Genomic DNA, 21,764 nt, shown 5'->3' on the forward strand with positions numbered 1-21,764 from the left:
TAAAAATTGTATTTCTTTTCTGGCCATGCTGGGTCTTCGTAGCTGTGTGGGCCTTTCTCTAGTGGAGAGCAGGGGCTACTCTCTAGTCGTGGTGTGTGGACTTGTTGAGGTGGCTTCTCTCGTGGAGCGTGGGCTCTGGCTGCGGCACGTGGGCTCAGTGGTTGTAGCTCCTGGGCTTTAGAGCGCAGACATGCTCAATAGTCGTGGTGCACAGGCGTAGTCGCTCCACGGCATGTGGGATCTTCCCAGATCAGGGGTCGAACCCACGTCTGCTGCATCGGCAGGCAGATTCTTTACCACTGAGACACCAAGGAAGCCTTTGCTTTGTTTTTTTTTCTCAGGAGTGCCTTGGCAATTCTGGATCTTTTATGGTTCCATATAAATTTTAGGATTATTTATTCTAGTTCTGTGAAAGATGTCTTGGGTAGTTTCATAGGAATTGCGTTAAATCTATAGGTTGCTTTAGGTAGTGTGGCCATTTTAAGAATATTAATTCTTCGAGTCTTAAGAGCATGGGCTATCTTTCCATTTCTTTGAATCATCTTCAGTTTCCTTTATTGATGTTTTATATGAATATGTTAAATTCCTCATATAGAGTTAGAAGAAGAATCTCCAATTATAAACTGGTCTTTGGAATTGGCTACACGTTTGGACAGTCGACTGTATGCACTTTGGAACCGGACTGCAGGAGACTGCTTACTTGATTCAGTACTACAAGCTACCTGGGGCATTTACGACAAGGACTCGGTGCTTCGGAAAGCCCTGCATGACAGCCTGCATGACTGTTCACATTGGTGAGCTGACATCCTTCCCTTTTGAAATCCAAGACAGCACTAGTTGAAACCTGTCCTTACAGTGGTTGGATGCTTTTTGTCTGTTGTTTTTTTTATGGAAGCTGGGGGAGGGGGAAGCTTTGGTTTTAGACATTGAGACGCTTTGAACATTGCAGTGGTTTTTTACATGATTTGCTAAGCTTTAAAACAAACATTTGAATTTGTGGTAGTGGTCTTATTAAATATAGGAAGGTCTTTGCTCATATATTAAAGTAGCTATTATTTCGTATTTTTGTTCAAGTTTAAGATATTATATTGATTATGTATTACACGTTTTTCTTCCTGAGACAGGTACTCTTAAGACCACATTTTTGTAATTTTGCAAATTTTCAAATCCACAGAAAAGTTAAAATCAGTCTGGTGGACCCCAGCATCTCCTTCATTGGCTTGATCAGTTGTTGATGGTTAACATTTTTCTGTATGTTCTCTCTATATATTATCTCTATATATTAATGCAGAAACAACTTGTTTTAGACACCCTGATGCTTTCTCCTTCAGTGTTTTATCCTGTATTTTTTAAGAACAAAGATATTCTACTACCCAATCACATCCTCATTACCACATCTAAGAAAGCCTACATGGACTCAGTTATCTGATGGTTTAGTCATTTAGCCTTGGTCCAGTGGAGAGGACTTTGTGCCCTTTAGAGGAGGGAGACTGCTGTGGATTGATTTGGTATTGAGGGGAATACCACTCCTTTTGTGGTGTGGATTCATCAGGCCAGGTAAGCCTGATGCCATTAAGTGTCCGTCCTGTCTCACCTCTCTGGATTGGGTGGTGTGCTCATCAGACAACATCCTCGTGCTCTGGCTGTTTATGTGGGCCTGCCCACACTGAGAAGGATGATAGTTGTTTGGGGTACTGTGGCTTTATAGGTCTGCCTTGTAGGTTTGATTAATGTGTGTCTGCCCTGGAAAGATGGATCTGTGTTTTGGGTGTGCATAGCCTAGAAGCTAGATCTGGATTTTGGTAAATCTACCATTTTGCAAGTCCTTTAAAACAGGCAAACCTAGAGTCTTTCCTCTGGTGGTAATATCCTGCCTTTGTTGTAAGGTTGAAAGTGTACTGTAAATTTCAGCAGTGGTAACTAACGTTAGGACTGATATTCCAGTTTTGAGTCACTTGAAGTCTCAAAGTTTAATGTGAAAGTAGGTAAGTGCCACAATCTGAGGTTTGGGCTCGATGGCTGGTAGAGTGGGGAAGACTTTGGTCTTAAGAGTGCAGCCACGGTGAGTGGCTGTTGCGGCAGATCTTTCAGAAGTGGAGGCCTTCGTTCTGAAAGGGTATTTCAGCCAGCATATGAACAGGCTTCTGAAAATAATGGCTCTCTTGGTACCACCTCTTCCAGTCCCTGCCATACAGGGTCAAACCTGATGTTTTACATACAGGGTCAAACTTGATGTTTTACATACAGGATCAAACCTGATGTTTTACATACAGGGTCAAACCTGATGTTTTACAGTTAAGGGGTAGGAAGCTGCAAGGGTTATAGTGATCACACAGATGTCTATTTCAGTATCTTGAGGTGGAAATAGGATGGAGAGGGAATGAAGACGATCAGATGGGGAGGGGGGACGTGTTGCCATAGATTCAGAGCTTAGGTGACGTGGGTCAAATATATTAGCCTTACTGAATAAGCATTAAAATGGTGACTATTTTGAGTTGTGACCAGTTTGTTGACTGGGATCTTATATGGCTATTACTATTAGAAGGTAGAATGAGAAGGCCAGCATGTCACTTGTGCAGTCTCCTTTAAATCTTTTTTTTTTTGGCTAGGATTTCCTTTGCTTATAATCCAAATCAGGTGGAATGAGACATTCTCTTATATCGTATAAAATATCTGAATGAGAATGGAGAAAGTAATTTTATTTAAACCCTTCCCCCGTCACGTCAAGATAGGCCGTTTATTTTGTCATAGCAGCTGTGCTTTTCTGTTGACTGCCTGGGATTTAAACTGACTCAGGTGCTCATGATGGAATATCGTACTTGTCTTTGATTGACATGTCAATCCAAATAGAGAGCCAAGTGAGAGTAATATAAATGGGAAAAATCAGTTATTTTAGAAATATGATTTGTAGCTTAGTATTGTGCCTCTATATGTATCAAGTTTTACACTTAATATATTGTTGCTATTATTTTGAATAATACCCATGAAATCAATTAAGAGTAAAAAAAAGTTTTAATTTTATCTTCAATTATTTCTTGATGCAGATCAAGACCTTTATGTAGTTCAAAATTTCTGATGAAGCAGGTCTCTGGCAACAAATTGCCTCCATTTTTGTCTGAAAAGGATTTTAGCTTAAAAGAAGAAAGATTTATTTTTGACTGTCCTGGGTGTTTGTTGCTACATGCGGGCTTTCTCTAGTTGTGGTGAGGGGGCCTCCTCTTTGTTGCAGCACAGGCGCTTCTCATTGTGGCGGCTTCTCTTGTTGTGGGGCACAGGCTCTGGGAGCAGGGGCCTCAGTGGTTGTGGCTCGTGGCTCTAGGGCACAGGCTCAGTACTTGTGGTGCTCAGGCTCAGTTGCCCTGTGGCATGCGGGATCTTCCCTAACCAGGGGTCAGACCTGTGTCTCCTGCATTGGCAGGTGGATTCTTATCCACTGTGTCACCAGAGAAGTCCTCTCATTTACTTTTGAAGGATAATTTCACAGCGTATCGAATTCTAGGTTGGTGGTTTTTTTTTCTCTCAACTTTAAAAAATATTTCACTTTATTCTCTTCTTGCTTGTATGCATGGTTTCCGAGAAGTTGGTTATAATTCTTTTATTTTTCTATAGGTAGGGGTTTTTTATACTCTGTCTTCTTTCAGGACTTTTTTCTTTAATTTTCTGTCGTTTGAATATGATATGCCTAGGTGGGGTTTTTCTGGCGATTTTCCTTCTTGGTTTTCTCTGAGCTTCCTGAATCTGTGGTGTGGTGTCTGACATTAATTTGGTGAAATTCTCAGTCCTTACTGTTTCAAGTATTTCTTCTTGTTCCTTTTTTTCTCCCTCTTTACTGTCTGTAATGTTATATGTTGTACCTTCTGTTTTTTTGTCCATGTTATCTTTTCTTTTTAGATTTGAAGTTTTGTATTGATGTATCTTAAAGAGGTTCTTTCTTTAGCCAAGTCCAGTCTACTAATAAAGCTGTCAAAAATACTTTCATTTCTGTTAGTGATTTTGCTCTCTGGAATTTCATTTTGGTTCTGTCTTAGGATTTCCATCTCTGTTTAAATTGCCCATCTGCTCTTGCATGCTGTCTTTTTCCATTAGAGAGCCCTTAACATATTTATTATAGTTATTTACAGTTTTTAAATTTATTTTATTTTTTTCACTCAAGTACTTGGTACTTTTGTTGAAAAATATTTTCATAAAATAAAGATTTGTTTCTGGACTCTTGGTTTTTCCTGTTGATCTATATGTCTGTCTTTATGCCAGTGTTAGATTATCTTGATGATTATAGTTTTGTGGTAGGTTTTGAAATCAGGAATCTTAAGTCTTCCAAATTTATCCTTCTTTTCTTCAGATTCTTTTTGCTGTTCCCTTTGGACTTCTAGGTAAATTTTAGGTTCTAGCTTCTGCAGAAAAGCCCTCTGGGGTTTTGATAGAAATTGCACTGAATGTGGAGATTAATTTCGAGAGTATTACCAGATAGAGTGTTAAGTCTTATCGTCCTGAATTGACTTTTGAATGTCAAGCCAAACTTGTATTGGTGTCTCACTGAGTCGCACGTTCGGATTTGTGTCCTTGACTGAGCCAGGTAGATTGACAGTTCAGCTCTTTGTGTGGTGGGTGTGATTTTTAAATATATTTTTGAACCCCTTTATTCTGCAGTCTTCTTTAGTTTTGAGTGCAGTCATCATTTGATTCCTGGCAAATTTAGCTCTCTCGATATTAAAATGATTTTAGGCACTAACCAAGAAATTTATTACCACTTACATCTTTCAGTTTGTAATAACTTTCTGTTTCAGAATAATTCTCCCAAACTGATATCAAAACAATGTATTTTGTCATTTGTGCATTAAAATATATTTCTGTATATCTTAGGTATTTTAACAGGAATATCCATATTTTATTTTTAAACATTTGGCATTGAAACTTACATTCCTGAATTATAAAGAAAAAACCTGTGGTTACTATAGATAGAAAAAAAGTTTTTTCTAATCAAGAGTTAAGCCTCTGTAACATTCTATTTTAAATCTAAAATAACATTAATTTACTTTTTATAAAACCCTGCACTAAGTTAAAGAAACGCGTGACACTAAGACATTTAATACCTTAACTTTTCAACAGTTGCAAGAGAATGTTTTCTAATCTTTTGATTCTTTCACCTAGAATTGAAGTACATAGAAATATTGGGGATTGATAGTTCATTACATGTGAGAGGATTGTAATGTTACAGACTGGTTAACTGTTTGTAATCTGTTACTGGTTAATCTGTCTTCAGAGGCCTTTGCTGGGTTGTTTGTAAGACAGTGGATCACAGTTTTCAATGTAATTATATCTGGCTTTATTTAATTGTATACTTGATGTTATAAAGAAAAAGAATGTTTAGTTTTAGTAATTCAGTCTACCAGTGGCCTAGTTTGAGTTTTAATCTTCGTAATTTATTAGGCTGAAGTATTTAGAGAGGTATTAAGCATGAAGAGGGGATTATTTTTGTAGTTGCATTTTTTTATTATCATGTGATATTCAAATAATTTTATGTAATGAAATCTCAAGGAAGTGATTTTGATATTCTCGTAAACACATGGGCTATTTCTAAATCTGTAACCAAGTAGTGGATACTATTCATTAATGGAGTAAAGTGTCTTTGATTTTATCCAAACTCTCAGATGATTTTGAGTGTTTTTCTTTTTCATTTGTAAACCAGTAGTAGACAGTTGGAATCAGCTGTTCTTGTCATTTGTGTTTGAAGTTCGGATGAACGTTTGGTGGGTGGTCAATCAGATTATGTCTGAAGATTGTTGAAAAATGTCTGCTAGCAAAAAAAAAAAATGTCTGCTAGCAGAATGGGGGCATCTTTAATTTGAAAAATTTACTTCAAGCCAGGTAAAATGAATTATTAAGTCTCTGCATATGAAGTGCTTAAAGACTACGTTAAATAAATGATGAGAACATTAAATAACTGTTTATAGAAAGGCTTCTTTTTTACTGTGTTGCTTTTTAGGTTTTATACACGTTGGAAAGATTGGGAGTCCTGGTATTCTCAGAGCTTTGGTTTACATTTTTCCTTGAGAGAAGAACAGTGGCAAGAAGACTGGGCATTTATACTGTCTCTTGCTAGTCAGGTAAGAATGCTTCCAGGCATGTTGCTTCTCTGAAAAAAGTGAGGCAGCGGCTCTTCATGCCTTGGTTTGCAATAAGAACACGTTGGAGCAGAGTGGTACAGAGGCGAGTTGGGGACTTGGCATCAGGTGACTCGGGTTCCACTGACTGCTGATCGGCTCTGTGACCATAGGCCTCACTGCCGAACAGGGAGGGCAGTATGTTTCTGTGTTAAGTGACTAGAAAACTGTCAGAATAAACGTTTTACTTGGTGATTTAACCTCTTAAATATATCCTCAGATTGCTCTTCAGTTATGTTGTCCTCGAGGAGAGGTAGCTTTGGGGGATTGACATACATGCACTGCTACATATAAAATTGATAACTAAAGACCTACTGTACAGCACAGGGAACTCTGTAATGATCTTTATAGGAAAAGAATCTAAGAAAGAGTGGATGTATGTCTATCTATAAAAGGTTTCACTTTACTGCACAAACTAGCACAACATTGTAAATAAACTATATTAAAAAAAAAAAAACAAAAAAAAGGTGGCTTTACGCCTGCTTTACCCCCCTGTGGGTTAGCTCCTGTTCCGTGTCCAAGATCACTCACTGATAATGGGCACTCCTGTGCTGGTGGTGCGCTGTCAGGCCCCTGAGGATCAAGCTGTGGTTTTCATAGGGCTCCCTGGTTGATGCTGTGTCCACGTGAGGTAGGCCAAGGAGAAGGTCCCATGGACAGAAGTGATTGGGAATGACCTTGTGTAGACGTGTTGAGTTGTCTCTCAAGACACATGCTAGTTTTGTGAAGTGTTATTAATATACTTCCCTCTTAGCTCAGTTGGTAAAGAATCCGCCTGCAGTGCCGGAGACCCCAGTTCGATTCCTGGGTTGGGAAGATCCGCTGCAGAAGGGATAGGCTACCCACTCCAGTATTCTTGGGTTTCCCTTGTGGCTCAGCTGGTAAAGAATCTGCCTGCAATGTGGGAGACCTGGGTTTGATCCCTGGGTTGGGAAGATCCCCTGGAGAAGGGAAAGGCTACCCACTCCAGTATTCTGGCCTGGAGAACTCCATGGACTATACAGTCCGTGGGGTTGCAAAGAATTGGACACGACTGAGCACCTTTCACTTCATTAATATACTGAACTGTAAAGTTCATGTATATGCACAACAAATCACTTCTTTTCTTTGCAGAAAACACCGTAATTCATTAGTACAGTGTGAGGGAAGTCCGTCTGTCTTTGGGCCCTTTGGGCAGGGTTCACCCTTTGGGCAGGGTACACGTCTGAGACATGTACCTGCTGTAAAGATGCTGCTGGATTTGCTGCTGAGGGAAGGAGACCAGTTGAGTATTCTTGTGTTAGGTGATGTGGCCATTTGCAAGCTGTATTCCTGTGAGACAGTCAAGCGCATCTTTTCACTTCGGGAGGACCCTGTTGTAAGTAGTACTTCCATGAGGAACTTAACCAGAAGGCAATTATATAAATAAAACTTCCTTTGTTGTCTTAATCCCTTATTCCTCAGATCAGTAGTTAACCAAATCTGTTTAGTTCTTGAGTTTTGGATAGCGAAGGACATCTGTATGTAAGCTTTGCAGATTTCTTTTATTGGACTTTGCTATTTGAGGAATCATTCTTTAGCTTGACAGTAGTAGTACCATGTATTGTTTTTTTAATGAATGGAGATCGTGTGCTGAAGGAGAGCAGCATTTTGTTGTACGTGTCAGTTTTCCAGGGTGGTAGTGGATGTTTTAAAGAGAAATTCTTTCTTTTGTTTTGTTCTGTACAGCCTGGAGCAAGTTTGGAGCAGACTCACATTTTTGTGCTTGCACATATTCTTAGACGACCAATTATAGTTTATGGAGTAAAATATTATAAAAGTTTTCGGGGAGAAACTTTAGGATATACTCGGTTTCAAGGTAAACCATTATCATTAGTATTTTGGAACTTTCTTGTTTATTATTTTAAGGCACATTGCAGTCACATCCTGAAAATCCCATTGTGATTTTCTTCCCTCTTTCCAGGTGTGTATTTGCCTTTGTTGTGGGAACAGAGTTTTTGTTGGAAAAGTCCGATTGCTCTGGGCTATACAAGGGGCCACTTCTCTGCTTTGGTTGCCATGGAAAATGATGGCTATGGTAACCGAGGTGCTGGTGCTAACCTGAACACCGATGACGACGTCACCATCACGTTTCTGCCTCTGGTTGACAGTGAGAGGAAGCTACTCCACGTGCACTTCCTTTCTGCTCAGGAGGTAAGACGCCGGTTTCTCGCACTAACTGCTTAAAGTGGCAGCGCTGTGCCAGAGCCAGCAGTGCTGTGCCCGAGCCTGGCCTTGGGTCTCTGGGATGTGCTGGTATCTGCACCACCACTTAGGGTTTTGAGTTTGGTCACAGTTTGTCACTTTCTGTAGATGCTAGTCAGACAGACTGAAGTTTGCCCTTTCAGAACAGCTGTGTAGGAGGTTTTGTGTGGAGATAAGCGGTGAGGAGGAAAGCCCATGCCCTCAGGCAGTGATGAGTGCTAAGGTGGAGAAGTAAAAAGAAGGGCTGAGGGGAGAGGGAGGGATGGAGGTGCAGGGTTTCGGTGACTGAACTGGGGGGGTAAGGTAAGGTGTCACTGAGGAGCTGGCGCCTGAATCGAGGCTTCAGGAGGAAGGAGTCTTGCAGAAACGGGGAGGAGAGTTGTAGCAGAGGGAACTGGAAGGCCAGCGTGGCTTGTGGGACTGGGTGGGCGGAGAGGAGGCTGGGGCTGCGGGCTGGCCGGAGGCAGTCTTTTCAGTCTTTCTGACTTTTACTCTGGGTGAGCTGGGGAGCCAGCAGCCAGTTTGCGTAGAAGAGGCGCACTGGCCCCTCAGGTGAGACTAGGTGCCTGGGCACTGGTGGAGCAGCAGGTAGGAGCTCCCTGTAGCCACAGGGAAGTGATGAGAAGGTGTGAAAGAATACTCGCAGCAAACCGGCATTCTTATAAAAAGTATTGGCCTTTTATTTAGTAGTGATTATTATAAAACTTTTATAAGCATAACATTAAGAAAAAAATTCATAGATAATTTTTGTAACTTGGCCCTATACATAACTTTCTGAGCACTTACCTTGTTCTTTTTGAAGCTGCGACTTTCCTTTCTAGTCTTTTCTTTGCCAGAATCAATGTATTGGATAACACTTGCTTTTTGCCATTATATCAAACAAAGGGACTTGTCATTCCCTCTAGGTTTGTCTGTGAATTTTCAAGTTGATATTTTTTCCTGTTTACCCATAGGGTTCTAAACATAGAATTGATGAGAGTAGAACCTAGGCTGAAACTCTGCGTTGCTCTGGCCCTCTCATTAATCATACCAGCTGTAGGTCTCTCTGAAATTTTTCCTGTGAGGTCTCTGATCTGTCATATTATTTTTCCTTTTCTTCATTCACATTCCTCTAAAAGCTAGGTAATGAGGAACAGCAAGAAAAACTGCTCAGGGAGTGGCTGGACTGCTGCGTGACTGAGGGGGGCGTTCTCGTGGCCATGCAGAAGAGCTCTCGGCGGCGAAATCACCCCCTGGTCACGCAAATGGTAGAAAAATGGCTTGACCGCTACCGACAGATCCGGCCTTGTACATCCCTATCTGATGGAGAGGAAGACGAAGATGATGAAGATGAATGAAAAAAAAAAAAATCCAAGAACAGAAGACCAAGGTATCAGCTCTGTGCGGGACCCCACATGAGTGTTTGCTCCAAGCAGAGCGCACGGCATGGAATGAAGCGAACCTGGCAGGATCTGCTTGGAAGGGTTTTTTCTGATCCATACCCAACAGAGACGATGTGTCTGCTGCATGAGGAGACAGAGAACTTTGGACTACAGTTTGTAAAAAGGAAACAAAAAACTAATTTTATTAAGACAGAACTTTTTTCCTTTCAGATTGTAAATCTGTCTATAAATGTAACGCATGTGGTTGTGTAAGAAGTTGTGTAATAGGAAAAGTTGTACCAGCATCTTCATATTATTGAGAAGTTTTTCCAGCATGGGCACCTCCAAAAGCACATGGCAGGTCACTCTTTGTTCCTTTGAGATAATTCTTTTTAAAGTAGAACCTGGCATTCTACTTCCATCTGAAAAGATCCATTTTACATTCTGTCTCACTAGAGCTCGTTAGAGATTTGGAAACTTTTTGTACAAATTATCCATAGTAAAACATAAAAATAAAAACAAGCTTTTATTTTTTATTAGTAATTTAGTTCCTGTTGTGCCCAATAAAATCAAATCTTTAAGGAACAAACTGTAAGAAAAGTCAGAATTTTTTATTGAGTGAACTTCATGTAGACACTGTTCCCTTGTTTTGAAAAGGGTTTTGGTTTCTCTTGTCTTTTTCAGTTTCTGATAAGCCGCCTTTCAGTATTTAGGTATTTATTTGTTTGGAAGAGTGCTCTTAAACTGAGGCTTCCTCCACCAGACTCTGGGCAGCAGTCTCCCTGTGAGTTACCCCGTGGTTGTACATTAGGGCAGTGGTTGGGGAGCCAGCCCACTCGAACTGAATGAATTATGTGAAAAGTCTGCTCCCTTGCCTCTGTGGACATTAGACTCCCAGGTTGCCGTGCAGAGGGTCTTTGGATTCTTTATCATCAACTCTGCTTTAAGCAAATTGTGTTAGAAAGGCATGCCTTTGCTTGGGCTAATTGCGAATTTCCGTTCAGAATAGAATAAAGATTTTAAGAATGCAGTAAGGTGGTTAAATGCATTGTATAATGAATTTCTCAGTGACTAGTCTGAGAATTTTTGCATGTTGGTTAATTGTGGCCATTCTTATTTAAAGTTATAACTATAATCTTAGGTAGAAAAACTTTCTATAAAAGTATTATTTGACCACTTCAGGTATACATTCAATACTGGGTAAAAATTTCAGACCTATCTCAGGAACACAAAAAGACTTAGTGTCCTGATAAGCACTTTGTAGACTATTGATGTGGCAAGGAATTAAAAACACACACACACACACTGTTTCCCTTTGATAAAAAGGCTGTGAAAACCTTTAAATATTTGCTTCTTGTTTTCTTTTAAGTTCTATTCAGATGGTATTGAAATGTGCACAACCTCAGATTTGATGCTGAAATACTAAAAATAGTAAAATACCTGTGAGATGTCATCTCTTTAGTTCTTTCTTCCCTCCCTGAAAGGCATTCCCAGGGTGAAAGGATCGCTGCTGCTGCATGCTAAAACTTGTGGGAAGAATATTTGCAATTGGATTCCATATAAATGAATTTTGATATAATATTGGTATGTTACTGTTTCAAGGGGCTGATGTTTTCTTACAAAATTGACCCTCTGGTTTGCGTTCGTTTTGGACAGTAATTAAGCAAGGATTTAGAAGGCTGCCATTCTGACTTAGCATAGCATCCCTATGCACTTTTCTTCATATGTAGGAAGAATTCTGTAGTGGCTAGACAACCCGTTCTAGTTGCAGTTAAGCCAGTTGAAGAAGCCAAAGAGAAAGGTTTGAGGGAGAAGCACCTGTGCCAGGGTCTCTAGGGTAGCCAGTGCTGTTTAGGAAGCTGCTGCTCGGTCTTCAGCCTCTTTGTGCTGTGTCTGCTGAGTGATGTGACCCTGGCCACATCAAGCTTAGCAGGTACAGCATTCTTCCCTGTGGGAAAGAAGTCTGTGTGTGTGTGTGTGTGTGTGTGTGTGTGTGTGTGTGTGTGTGTCCTAGGCTTCAGACGGGGCGGAGCTTTAAATGGTTTTCACAGCAGATTGGCTGGTGAGGCTAACATTTTGATGAGTCAATGCTATGTTAAGCTCTTGAACTATCAAACAGCCATAACTATCGTCCCAAGACAGAATTTGCAGTCCTTTCTTGGATGCCATGTGGCGGGGTGACAGATAACTCAGTGTCTTTTGGTTGACTCTGGACGGTACTACCTGAACCGTATGGACTTGACTTTACGGTTCCTCTTCTCGGGAGAATACAGTGCGGTGGTTTCTGTCCAAATTAAAAGGCAGGGTGTGGGCCTGCCTTTTCATGTTTTTGGCTCCTAGGCTCATCCTGTGGCAGACTAGTCTGTGTTAAGGGAACACTGCTGCACACAGGCGGTCGGGGTCTCCTTGCTGTGCAGATGTCATCCCTGCACTGATTACCCGTTTGACAAGTGGTTATGGAGACGACAGTGAACCGCCGCCCCACTCCCCGGAGTGATGATAGAGGTCAGTAACCATGCGCTCCACCTCGATCCATGTCAGGTGGTGGTAATGTAATTTTTCACGGGAGAGTTGGGATGGGACCACCACCTTAAAATGAGTGAGGAGGTTGATGTTTTCAGTTGCCATGACTTTTTTTTTTTTAATGGAAGGAGGCGGGGCAGTTGTAAAAGTGTTTTATATCTGGACTTGTTGGACTTAACTAGCATTTACAGAAGGGATTTAATGCTGTTTAAGAAAGGAAGACTCATTAAATCAACTGAAAATTCTTAACACATGGAAATGACTGATGTTAGTTATTTTGCAGCATTTCTTTGTAAATATTATTTACAAACAATTTTTTGAGATTCACCTCCCTTCCTGCATTAATGCTCGGGCCAGGAAATTTTACTTTTGGGTAAATTAAAATCAAAACTAAAACTTAACCAGTTTTGTTTCTTGAATTGACTTAGTTCTAACCCACCCATTTCATCTTAAGAATGGACATACGTGAAGTTTTGGTTTATCACATGAAGTAATTATCAGCATTCTTGAGTCTGGTTATGAAATAGGAAAGTATTGTTTATCTTTGAACCTGGGAATAACAAGAGTTGGGAAAGAAATGGGCTAATTGAAAATGCAGTTAACATCTCGAGAGAACTTTTACATTAGTGAGATGTGCTTGAATTTCAAAGCTTAACAGAAGTTTTTATTACTTTTTATTGAAAACTGCACTGAACGCTAAATGTCCACCTTTACAATAAACAGATACAGTAACGGTAACTCACACTAAAACAAAACATATTTCTGATAGCCATTATTTTTCTGTTTGGGACAGTTTTAAAGGTTTTTTTTTTTGTCACAAAAACAGGAATGTACCTATACAAAGGCTCAAAATAGGCCATCTTTTAAACAAAAAAGGCGATGATTCACAAAAGACTATGAATATAACATGTAACTAGTTGATACAAATCTAATAGGATTTGTTAAAATCAGTCACATCTAATCACACCTGAAGTGTTCTTGTATAAAATATCACGTGAAGAAAAGAAGACTTTATCAATGTCTAAAAAAGTGGGTTTGTTCATAGACAATCTGACAAGTTACCATAAAAAGTGTTTCCTGAGACATAAGGAAATGCAACATTATTCTTCTTGAACCCTTTCAGTTCAAGACTTTCCACTCAATAAAATAGCTGAGGATCTGAAACTGAGAAAATATATTTGAGTACAAACAGCTTGTGAAACTTAATACTTTTTTCTTTTTTTGCATCATCAGAGGGTTTTACTGAACTCACAACCAACTTGCCCGCTCCGTATGCAGTTCAGACGGGAGAGAATTCTCTGTACAGGAGCCTGTGCTGTCTTCAATCCCGTGCTCGCGGTGTCTAGCACAGGCAGACCGCGTCCTCCCCATTTTGTAGTAATTTAATCTTCCTATTAGCAAAAGAGGTAACCAGCCCCGTGGACCGAAGGGACTAGAGTCATAGGGTGGGGATTTCCTCTTTAATATTTTATTTTGATGTTTGGAACTCTTGATGCAACATTCTAGAGCAAGGTGTTCAGGACCTCCTGTGCCCAAGGGACTGATAAAGGAAAAAGATCTATATTTATTCTTTGTGATTTGATGCACAGATGAAAAACTTAACACACAATAACAGAAGTTGGTCGTTAATAAATCACGTCCTAGTCTCTTTCAGCGCTTCTGCAAGCAGACGACATCTTCAGTTTTCCCACTTCTCGGCTTCTAGCTCTTTTGTAGCTGTAACACTGCAACGTCAATGATGCATATATGTCCAGAAATCAGTTAAAAAGACTGTCAAATTCCTTTTCTCTTAGTTCATTTTTCACTGTCTCTTGGTCCCAGGTGTATCTGAATGATTACCTTTCATCACTCGCTGCTATTGCTCGTTGGGGTGCTCTCGATTGTCCCCGTGTTTCGTGGGTTGGTTGGGAGAGGGAGCTTGGGAGGGATGTGCCACTGTTGGGAGGTTGTGGGTCACCGGGATGCCTCCGGGGATGATCCCTTCCATGGCAGCAGGAAGTCCTCCCGGAGCCACGCCCACGATGCCTGGCGGGTATCTGAGGAGCACACGAGAAAGGGCTGGTTAAGTTCAGGGTCAGGAAGTTGCCGACCTCTTGGCTCTGCCTTTTTTATGGAATCCTACCAGCATGGGCTTCCCTTGTGGATAAGCTGGTAGAGAATCTGCCTGTAGTGCGGGAGACCTGGGTTCTATCTCTTGAGTTGGGAAGATCCCCGGGATAAGGGAAAGGCCACTCACTCCAGTACTCTGGCCTGGGTCGCAAAGAGTCGGACACGACTGAGCGATTTCCACTTCACTAACAGCATGAAGTGCGCTTCCTAAGTGTGACTTCCTACACTGGTTGGTTATGTGCTCCTGTAACAGACGCGGAAGGGCAGCAGGGGAGATGGTGAGCTGGCGATGGGCTGGAGGCCTGCCCCCTGAAGATACCTGCAGGGCGGCTAGACATGGGTTCCTCTTACACCGCAGGCACAGGGATGGCTCTGTGTGTGTTCGCAGTGCACGGACGTGACTCAGTACATTCAGTTTTTAAGGACAGAACATACTTACGAGGCAGGGGCTTTAGAATTCATCTGAGGTACCCAGCCCTTCACAGTTGTGGTAAAGCAGCGAGTGTTTCCTCTGGAAGCTATGCTACCCCTCATCCTGTAACCTGTGACAGTGACTCTGGTCAGGGACCACCTAAGGGGACTCTTGACGGACAGGGTCCCTGTAAGCTGCAAGCCCCTCCAGCACAAGCAGTTTTCCTAAAGGCCAAGGAGCCTTGCTGTGTCTAGAGGAATAATTAGGATGTGACTCTTAAAGGGTACAGGGGAATCCAATCTGGGGCTGGGCTCAAGTGCGGCTTGAAAATGCTTATGAGGATGAATCACAAGCGGAACTTGAATAGAACCTGTGAAATGTAAATAAAGCCATGGGACCTGGGAAGAAATAGCTCCGCTTGCCCAGAGCAGGAGCTTTCATGTACAGGTCCTGTTACACGCACTAAATATTTAATCACATCTTGGCACAGTGGTTCAACGTCTGTATCCTTTAAAATAGAAATTTCAATTCTTGGCTCTGCCCCAAAACTTAAAATTTGCTCCACTGAAACCAGGGATGAGGGGACGGGCCTGGATTTCCCGCCAGTGCTCCCGTTGGCTTTATGCCCCACCCCCACCCCTGGGGAGCAGGGCCCTGGCCATTCCTCTCCTCACCTGTATGTGGCACCATTGAGCTCTGGATGAATTGCTTGCTGATCTATTACTGACCAGGGAGCTGTTGTGACAAAGAATTCCTTGTTCACACAGTTTCTTAAGCTCTCTGGGATGCGACCTGGAATAAGACGATTGAAATTAATCAATGAAGTTAAATATCATACGTAGCTGTTTTGGGGGAACAGCTACCATGCTAGTCTCTCTACTTTTGGACCATTTAAAAAGTCTTGGTACAATACTGTGTATGTTTTGGTATTTTGGCCGGCCAAGGCATGTGGGAATCTTCGCTCTCGAGCAGGGATCAGACCCGCATGCTCTGAACTGGAAGGCAGAGCCCCAACCACTAAGCCTCCAGGGAAGTTTCCCCAAGTCTCTTAATAAGAAGGGCTGGCTCATAATTTCCCAAGATACGACCCGTTCCAGGCCTGAACCACATAGGTTTCTCAGCCTAACAAGGGCGGCTCCTCCAGGTCCGCAAAACTTCACGTTGGCTAATACAAAAGGGGATTGGTTTCCTCTGAAAGCAGCATGGCCCAATTCACTCACATTTCTTTGACTTGACCCCTAAAAGCAATTGCTGCCCACAGCAAGGCCTGCTCACCTGTGATGGCCCGGCGGATCTCAGTGGCGGCCGCCTCCCGCATCTCCAGTGAGGCTTGCTCACTATACCAGGCTGTGTGGGGAGTACAGATGAGATTCGGTGCATCTTTCAAAGGACCCTGAGCAAAGCTGGGTGAATGTACAAAAACATAGGAAATGAGACGACTGCACATCGTTCCCTGTCCGACTGGTCAAATGGGAGCTCTTGGCCATGTGGGATGTTAGCTGACGCAGATAAAACAGAGATTCTGCAGTGTGTGTGCTAGGGGGTTGGGACTTTCAGAACCCACTCATACGACTGCTCTGTAATTACAATGTCAGGAGTACTCGGGAAGAGCAAACAGTTCTCCAGATGATTGGCTGGCCTGCCTCTCACCGGGATGGTCGGGCTGTGGACACAGCCTGCTCTCCCTCACTGCTTTTCTGCCTGCCCCCTTTCTGGTGATCTTTGGGGGAACTTTCTAGCTATTTTACCCTTAGTGAGAATATAGCACAGCCCTTAGAAGAACGGAGTCTTTCAGCCTCTGGTTAGAGCCACCGCCCCAGGACCTGTCTGGGCAGCTGCCCCAAGTTCACAGCGAGGAGTTGAGTGAGGACCTGGGGCCTACAAGTCCCTGTGAGTCCTGAGCTCCAGCTGCAAACATCACCACAGTCTCCCCAAACCAACCTGAAAGGCTCCGACTCGTGCACGTCGAGGGCCGCCCCTCGTATCCTGCCTTCTTTGAGGGCTTGGGCTAAGGCTTTCTCATCCACCAGTCCGCCGCGGGCTGCATTCACTAGGAAGGCGCCTTGCCTCATCTGGGGGGGTCGGGGGGGGCGGGGTGGGAGAGAAGCTGGTGAGCAGATGCTGCCCCCTCGGGAGGTGCCGGTACTGAGGTTTCAGGAGAAAAGGGGGGCTGCAGTGGAGGTTGGTGGGTCCACGGACATTTCCCATTTCCCCTTTCATTTGGAGAGAAGTTCTCCAGTGTGTTTCCATTTACCTGCTTTATAGTGAAGTCATTGATGAGGTGGTGGTTATGTTCGTTGAGATTGCAGTGCAGGGAGACGCAGTCGCTCTGGTACAGTAAGTCCTGCAGGGTATAGACCCTCTGCACGCCCAGGGACCGCTCCGTCCCATCCTGCAAGTAGGGGTCATAAAATAGGACGCTGAATCCAAAGGCCTTGGCTCGAACGGCAACCGCCTGCCCCGTGCGACCTGTGCGGAAAGAGAGCGTCCCGGTGAGTGAGGCCGGCCCCTCCTGCTGCTCCTTGTCACCAGGCTGGGGGGCCTTGCAGGGTGTGCCCCACCTCTGCTGCCTGCATTATTATTTCTGGGACTGGGAACCTGGGGTGGCTGTGCCTGCTGGCAGTTGACGCCAAGCCGTGGTGGTGGCTGCTGGAGGCACTGAACACCCAAGGTTTGGCAACGCCACTCCAGCACTTCTTCCTTCCTGGGTCACTTGGGCAGAAGCCGGGCCAGCTCCCTGGGTGAGCAATGCAATGCTTATCAAGTGTACTTACTATCAGATGTTGCTTTTTTTCAGAACAGTCATTGTTGCGCACATTTTCAAACATAACCAGAGAGAACAATCTAGTGGCCTCCACATGTCTGTCTCCTACGTCCCAACCACCAGCATTCTCTCCCCTTCGTATTTATCTTTCCCCTCCTGTTTGCTTACATAGCAGCTTTCTTAAGCTGAGCTTCATCTCGTCATTGCTCTCAGTGTTGAACCAGGACTGTTCTCTTATGTAATTACCACTAGGTTTGTTTGCTCATGAAGGGGGTAAACTGACTGCTGCACTCTGGCCTGAGCACTCACTGCCACGGGGAACCGGTCTGGTGGGGCTCTGAGTTTGTGTGGAGCATGGACAGGGCGCTCTGGCAAGTCAGCGACATCACCCGACAGGACGCAAAGGCTTCCCTGACCCCCACCGAACCCCAGGGATGGAGCACTTCACTTTCCAGAGTGGTTTTCCGCTGGAACACAGAATGGTGTGAATGATGTTTGAAGGGGCTGGTTCGGGGACAGCACAGAATAAATCCTGGTGGGAAGACCACTGCTCCACTGTGCAGGAGGGGTAAGGGGACAAGAAGCCCACCAGAGGGCAGGGGGTGGCAGACCGGCCCCCCCTCCAGCGGAAACGTCATCTCAACAGGCAGCACAGGTAACAACAGCTGTGCTTTGGAGAAGGTTTCATAAGGCCCTTCAGGAGGGACAGCTGCAGGGGTCACCAGGATACTCATGTCAGCCGTGCCCAGGGTCACCACTTCACACACCCTGAAGCAAGAACTACAGCCACACGCAGCAGAGGAGCTGGCATGACAGATGGGCCGGGAACAAGGGCGACCCAAAGACCCTCCTCTAATGAGCCTGAGATGTGGGACATGGCCCCACCACGCGGGTGCTGGGAGCTCACAGCCAATACCAGAACACCACCAACTCTGCTTCAGGGGTCCTCATCCGCACCCCCCCCCAACCCCCGCCCCATGTCCTGACGCTCTAAGAGGAGATGAGGTCTGGGTGGTGGCTCCAGGGCCTGAGGGTCACGGCCAGTTTCAACGTTACATCTCACGGCTCTGCAGCTCTCAAATTCAGAGACCCTCACCTTTCCACCATGGGGTTTTCCTGACTAAACTGTACAATACCCGATGCTGAATTCTCTTACTGACTTGGTCAAAACCCAGCGAGGAGAGCCCAGCCGCCTTGGCCTTAGTGTGTGTGTGCACACTGCCACCGATGGCAGAGTCTCCCTTCATGTTTTCATGCTTGTTCGCAACTTGCAGGTTAAACCCAGTCTCAGAAAGGAGATCCCAACTGTCTTGGCACGCGTATGCGTGTGTGTGTGGTGTGTGTACACATGCTGTCACCGATGGCAGGCTTTCCCTTCAGACTTTCATGCTCGTCCCCAACCTGGAGGCTGGCCTTGAGCACTGTCCTCAGGCCATCCCGGGTTGAGCTCGGGCCGGCCCGTCCAGGGCCCCACGTGGTGGCATGAACTGGGTTTGGCGGCAACCGCTCCATACTCAGGGGCCCACTGCTGCAGCTGGGCAGAGTCTTAGGCAAGTGGGTGCTTCCAGCCCCGGATGGCGGGCAGCAGGGGGCGAGGCTGCCCACGACCGAGCCTCCTCCTGTCTCCGGTCCGCCTGCAGTTCTGGGAAGCTACAGAGAGACCAGCAGAGGCAGCAGGGAGAAACTGAGTGTGTATGGGGCACTGTGACCGGGTTGGAGCTGGGGGGGGCTTGGTGTACAGCCTGGAGCAGGCGGGCTGGCAGCACAGGACTGGCTTTCAGAAGGCGGATGGGGAAGGATACAGCGCAAGAAACGACCCCTCTAAGAACCTGCTGTGATGCCTGGAGGCAGAAGCCATGGAAACGAGTGCTCTTCCACGTGGCCGGGCAACTCGCACGGCCAGTGCCCACCCGGGGCAAGAATGCACGATGGTCTGAGAACCAGCTCCAAGGCCCACCACCTGGAGCAGCAGGAAGCCCTGCAGCACCAGCAGAGGGTGCTGCGGCTCGGCGCCAGCATTTCTTGGTCCTTTTCTACCTTCCACTCAAGAAAAAACGAAGCTGGACTCTTGTAACAAGTTTACCTGCGAGAGTGTGATCACCCCTGACACCTGGGCTCGTAAGACTCGGGAAAGATGTGTGTTCCTGGAAGACACTCCCTCTACCTGTTGAAGCTGGCACCATGGCCATCTCAGGGGTCCTGTTATTCAGAGACAGAGCTCCAAGCTCAGGGCTGAGGGACAGCTTGGGGGAACCTTCTGGAAGCCAAGCCCTGCAGTCAGGATTGACCCCACGGGCTTCTCATGTCTTCTCTGAGTTCTAAGGGGCAGCCGCTGTGTATCACTCATCCCCAGTGTACAGATGGGGAGACTGAGGCAGAGAGAGTTGGAAGGTCCTTGAGATAGAGTTCTTGACCTTTCCTCAAGGTCACAGAACTGGAAGGAGCAGGATTGACATGCAGAAGCCAGCAAGAGCCCCCTCCTGTTTGACTCGGGCCCCTGTGTTGCCTACAGCCTGGCAGTCCAGCTTCTCTCCACCCAGTGTGTGCCACCCCCCAGCTCCCCACTGGGCTAACCCACCCCAGGCCCACCCAGAGCGGCCAGTGGGAGCTGGGTCTCATGTTTCCCCTAGTGAGTTTTCCAAGCTGATGATCTGACCCTCCGGCTCGAAATCCTTCAGAGATTCCTTGCACCCACCCCTGCCTGGCACCTCCGGGTGCTCAGCCCAGCCTGCTGCCCAGGTTTCCACCCAGGTACCAGTCGTCAAGCGGGCCACTACCCTTCACCCTCTGCCCCTGGGGGCGGTCAGGGAGCACGGCCCCTCCCTAGGGACACCCTCCTGCCGCCTCCTCCCTTCCCCACACCCGTCAGGCGGGGTCTTCCAGAAGCTGACCCCATCTTCCCTGGGGGTCAGCTCCCTAGCCAGCTTTGACTTCTGACCTCCCAAGCCTCGCAGCCACGGCCCTCCTCTGGCCCAAGAGGTCCTCCTCCAGCTGCGGTGAAGCCTGAGTTCCAGGGCCGGGCCTCCGCCTCCCCGAGGGTCCCTGCGGCAGCCCCTCCCCGGGCGGTAGGCGGGGCGCACTTACCGAAGCCAATGAGGCCCAGCGTCTCCCCGCGGATGCGCGCAGCCCCCGAGGCGACCTCCCGGATCTGCTCGACGCTCTGCACCCGCGTGCCTTCCCGCAGCGCCTGGTACAGCCAGGTGTTCCTCCGGTACAAGTTAAGGATGTGGCAGATGGTGGAGTCCGCTGTCTCCTCCACAGCTGCGGATGGGATGTTGCACACGGCGATCCCTGGGAAGGCAGGAGGCCAGGCGCGGGGATCAGAGCCCCGCATTCCGTGGGGAAGCGCCAGGGCTTCCAGGCCCCCCAGGGAGGCAGCGTTGGCCGGTACAAGCCACTCTGCGCGTGTCGTCCCCGCGGGTCAGGGTCTCTGTGGCCTGGGGGCCTCCAGCCCCACGGCCATCCCAGGAGGATTGCTGTCCAGGGCTGGGCTCACCGCCACTCAGCCCCTCACTGACCCCACGTCCCCCCAACCCAGTGTTTCTAGACCCACGTCTCTGCGAAGTGAGTAGCGAGCCAGCTCTGACCACCACCCACGTCCAGTGGCAGGAAGGCAGCGAGCAGGGCCCACTCCTGACAGACCGCGGGGCCTGGAGACCCAGAGGTTCCTTGCCATACACGAACTGGATCCTGCTCTCGAGGTGGGGCTGGGGTCATGGAGACTGGCCTTTTGTTGAAAATTGTATTCTAAGAGTCTAAAGTCATGAACGTGTTGTTACTGTTTTTTTTTTTTTTTAAAAAGGCAAGACAGAATTAGAAACAAACACCTTCAAGGCCCGTGGACTAGGACAGTTTGCATCTGTAGTCCAGTCTCACCTCTGTCCCGCAGACCCCAACCCCTCTCCCGCTTGGGTTGGAAAGAAGATCAAGGGACAGGTGCCCACCCGGCTTTTTCAAAGCATTGCAGGGCTGAGAGCAGCTGCAGAAGAACGAGCCCTCAGGGTCTGCGTGAGGAGCAGAGATGAAGGCCAGAGTCTGCCAGCACCCGGAGGCCTTCGGGGAGACCTGCCCCAGGTCTCCTGTGGGAAGGGCCTGGGCACTGACCCTCCTCACTGGCGGGAGGAGGAGAGTATTTGTCAGACAAGGGAGGGACAGCTCCTCAAGCTGCCCCGCGTGGCGGCCCGGCTGCAAAGGTCTGCCCTGAACCGCAG

At 46.1% G+C, this 21,764-nt stretch overlaps 2 protein-coding genes across 20 annotated transcripts in view; one reads left to right on the forward strand and one right to left on the reverse strand.

Moving 5' to 3' along the window:
• ZRANB1 (zinc finger RANBP2-type containing 1) overlaps positions 1–12,669 on the forward strand; it is a 70,452-nt gene extending 57,783 nt beyond the window's left edge. For 5 of the 6 annotated variants that reach the window (XM_069566818.1, XM_069566812.1, XM_069566815.1 and 2 more), the window contains 5 exons: positions 596–794; positions 5,984–6,104; positions 7,869–7,998; positions 8,104–8,333; positions 9,503–12,669. In XM_069566818.1, the coding sequence (XP_069422919.1) occupies positions 596–794; positions 5,984–6,104; positions 7,869–7,998; positions 8,104–8,333; positions 9,503–9,721 (899 nt within the window). In that variant the 3' untranslated portion in view covers positions 9,722–12,669. The remainder of the gene's footprint in view (positions 1–595; positions 795–5,983; positions 6,105–7,868; positions 7,999–8,103; positions 8,334–9,502) is intronic. The other variant, XM_069566813.1, reaches the window with a different exon arrangement.
• Positions 12,670–12,910: 241 nt separating this feature from the next.
• Positions 12,911–21,764, reverse strand: part of CTBP2 (C-terminal binding protein 2) — a 167,807-nt gene continuing 158,953 nt past the window's right edge. For all 14 annotated transcript variants that reach the window (XM_069566830.1, XM_069566820.1, XM_069566819.1 and 11 more), the window contains 6 exons: positions 20,638–20,844; positions 17,044–17,258; positions 16,731–16,861; positions 16,065–16,192; positions 15,464–15,581; positions 12,911–14,304 (listed from right to left, as the gene is read on the reverse strand). In XM_069566830.1, the coding sequence (XP_069422931.1) occupies positions 14,124–14,304; positions 15,464–15,581; positions 16,065–16,192; positions 16,731–16,861; positions 17,044–17,258; positions 20,638–20,844 (980 nt within the window). In that variant the 3' untranslated portion in view covers positions 12,911–14,123. The remainder of the gene's footprint in view (positions 14,305–15,463; positions 15,582–16,064; positions 16,193–16,730; positions 16,862–17,043; positions 17,259–20,637; positions 20,845–21,764) is intronic.

This window comes from Ovis canadensis, chromosome 22 (genome assembly GCF_042477335.2).
Source record: "Ovis canadensis isolate MfBH-ARS-UI-01 breed Bighorn chromosome 22, ARS-UI_OviCan_v2, whole genome shotgun sequence".
NCBI classification, from domain to species: Eukaryota; Metazoa; Chordata; class Mammalia; order Artiodactyla; family Bovidae; genus Ovis; species Ovis canadensis.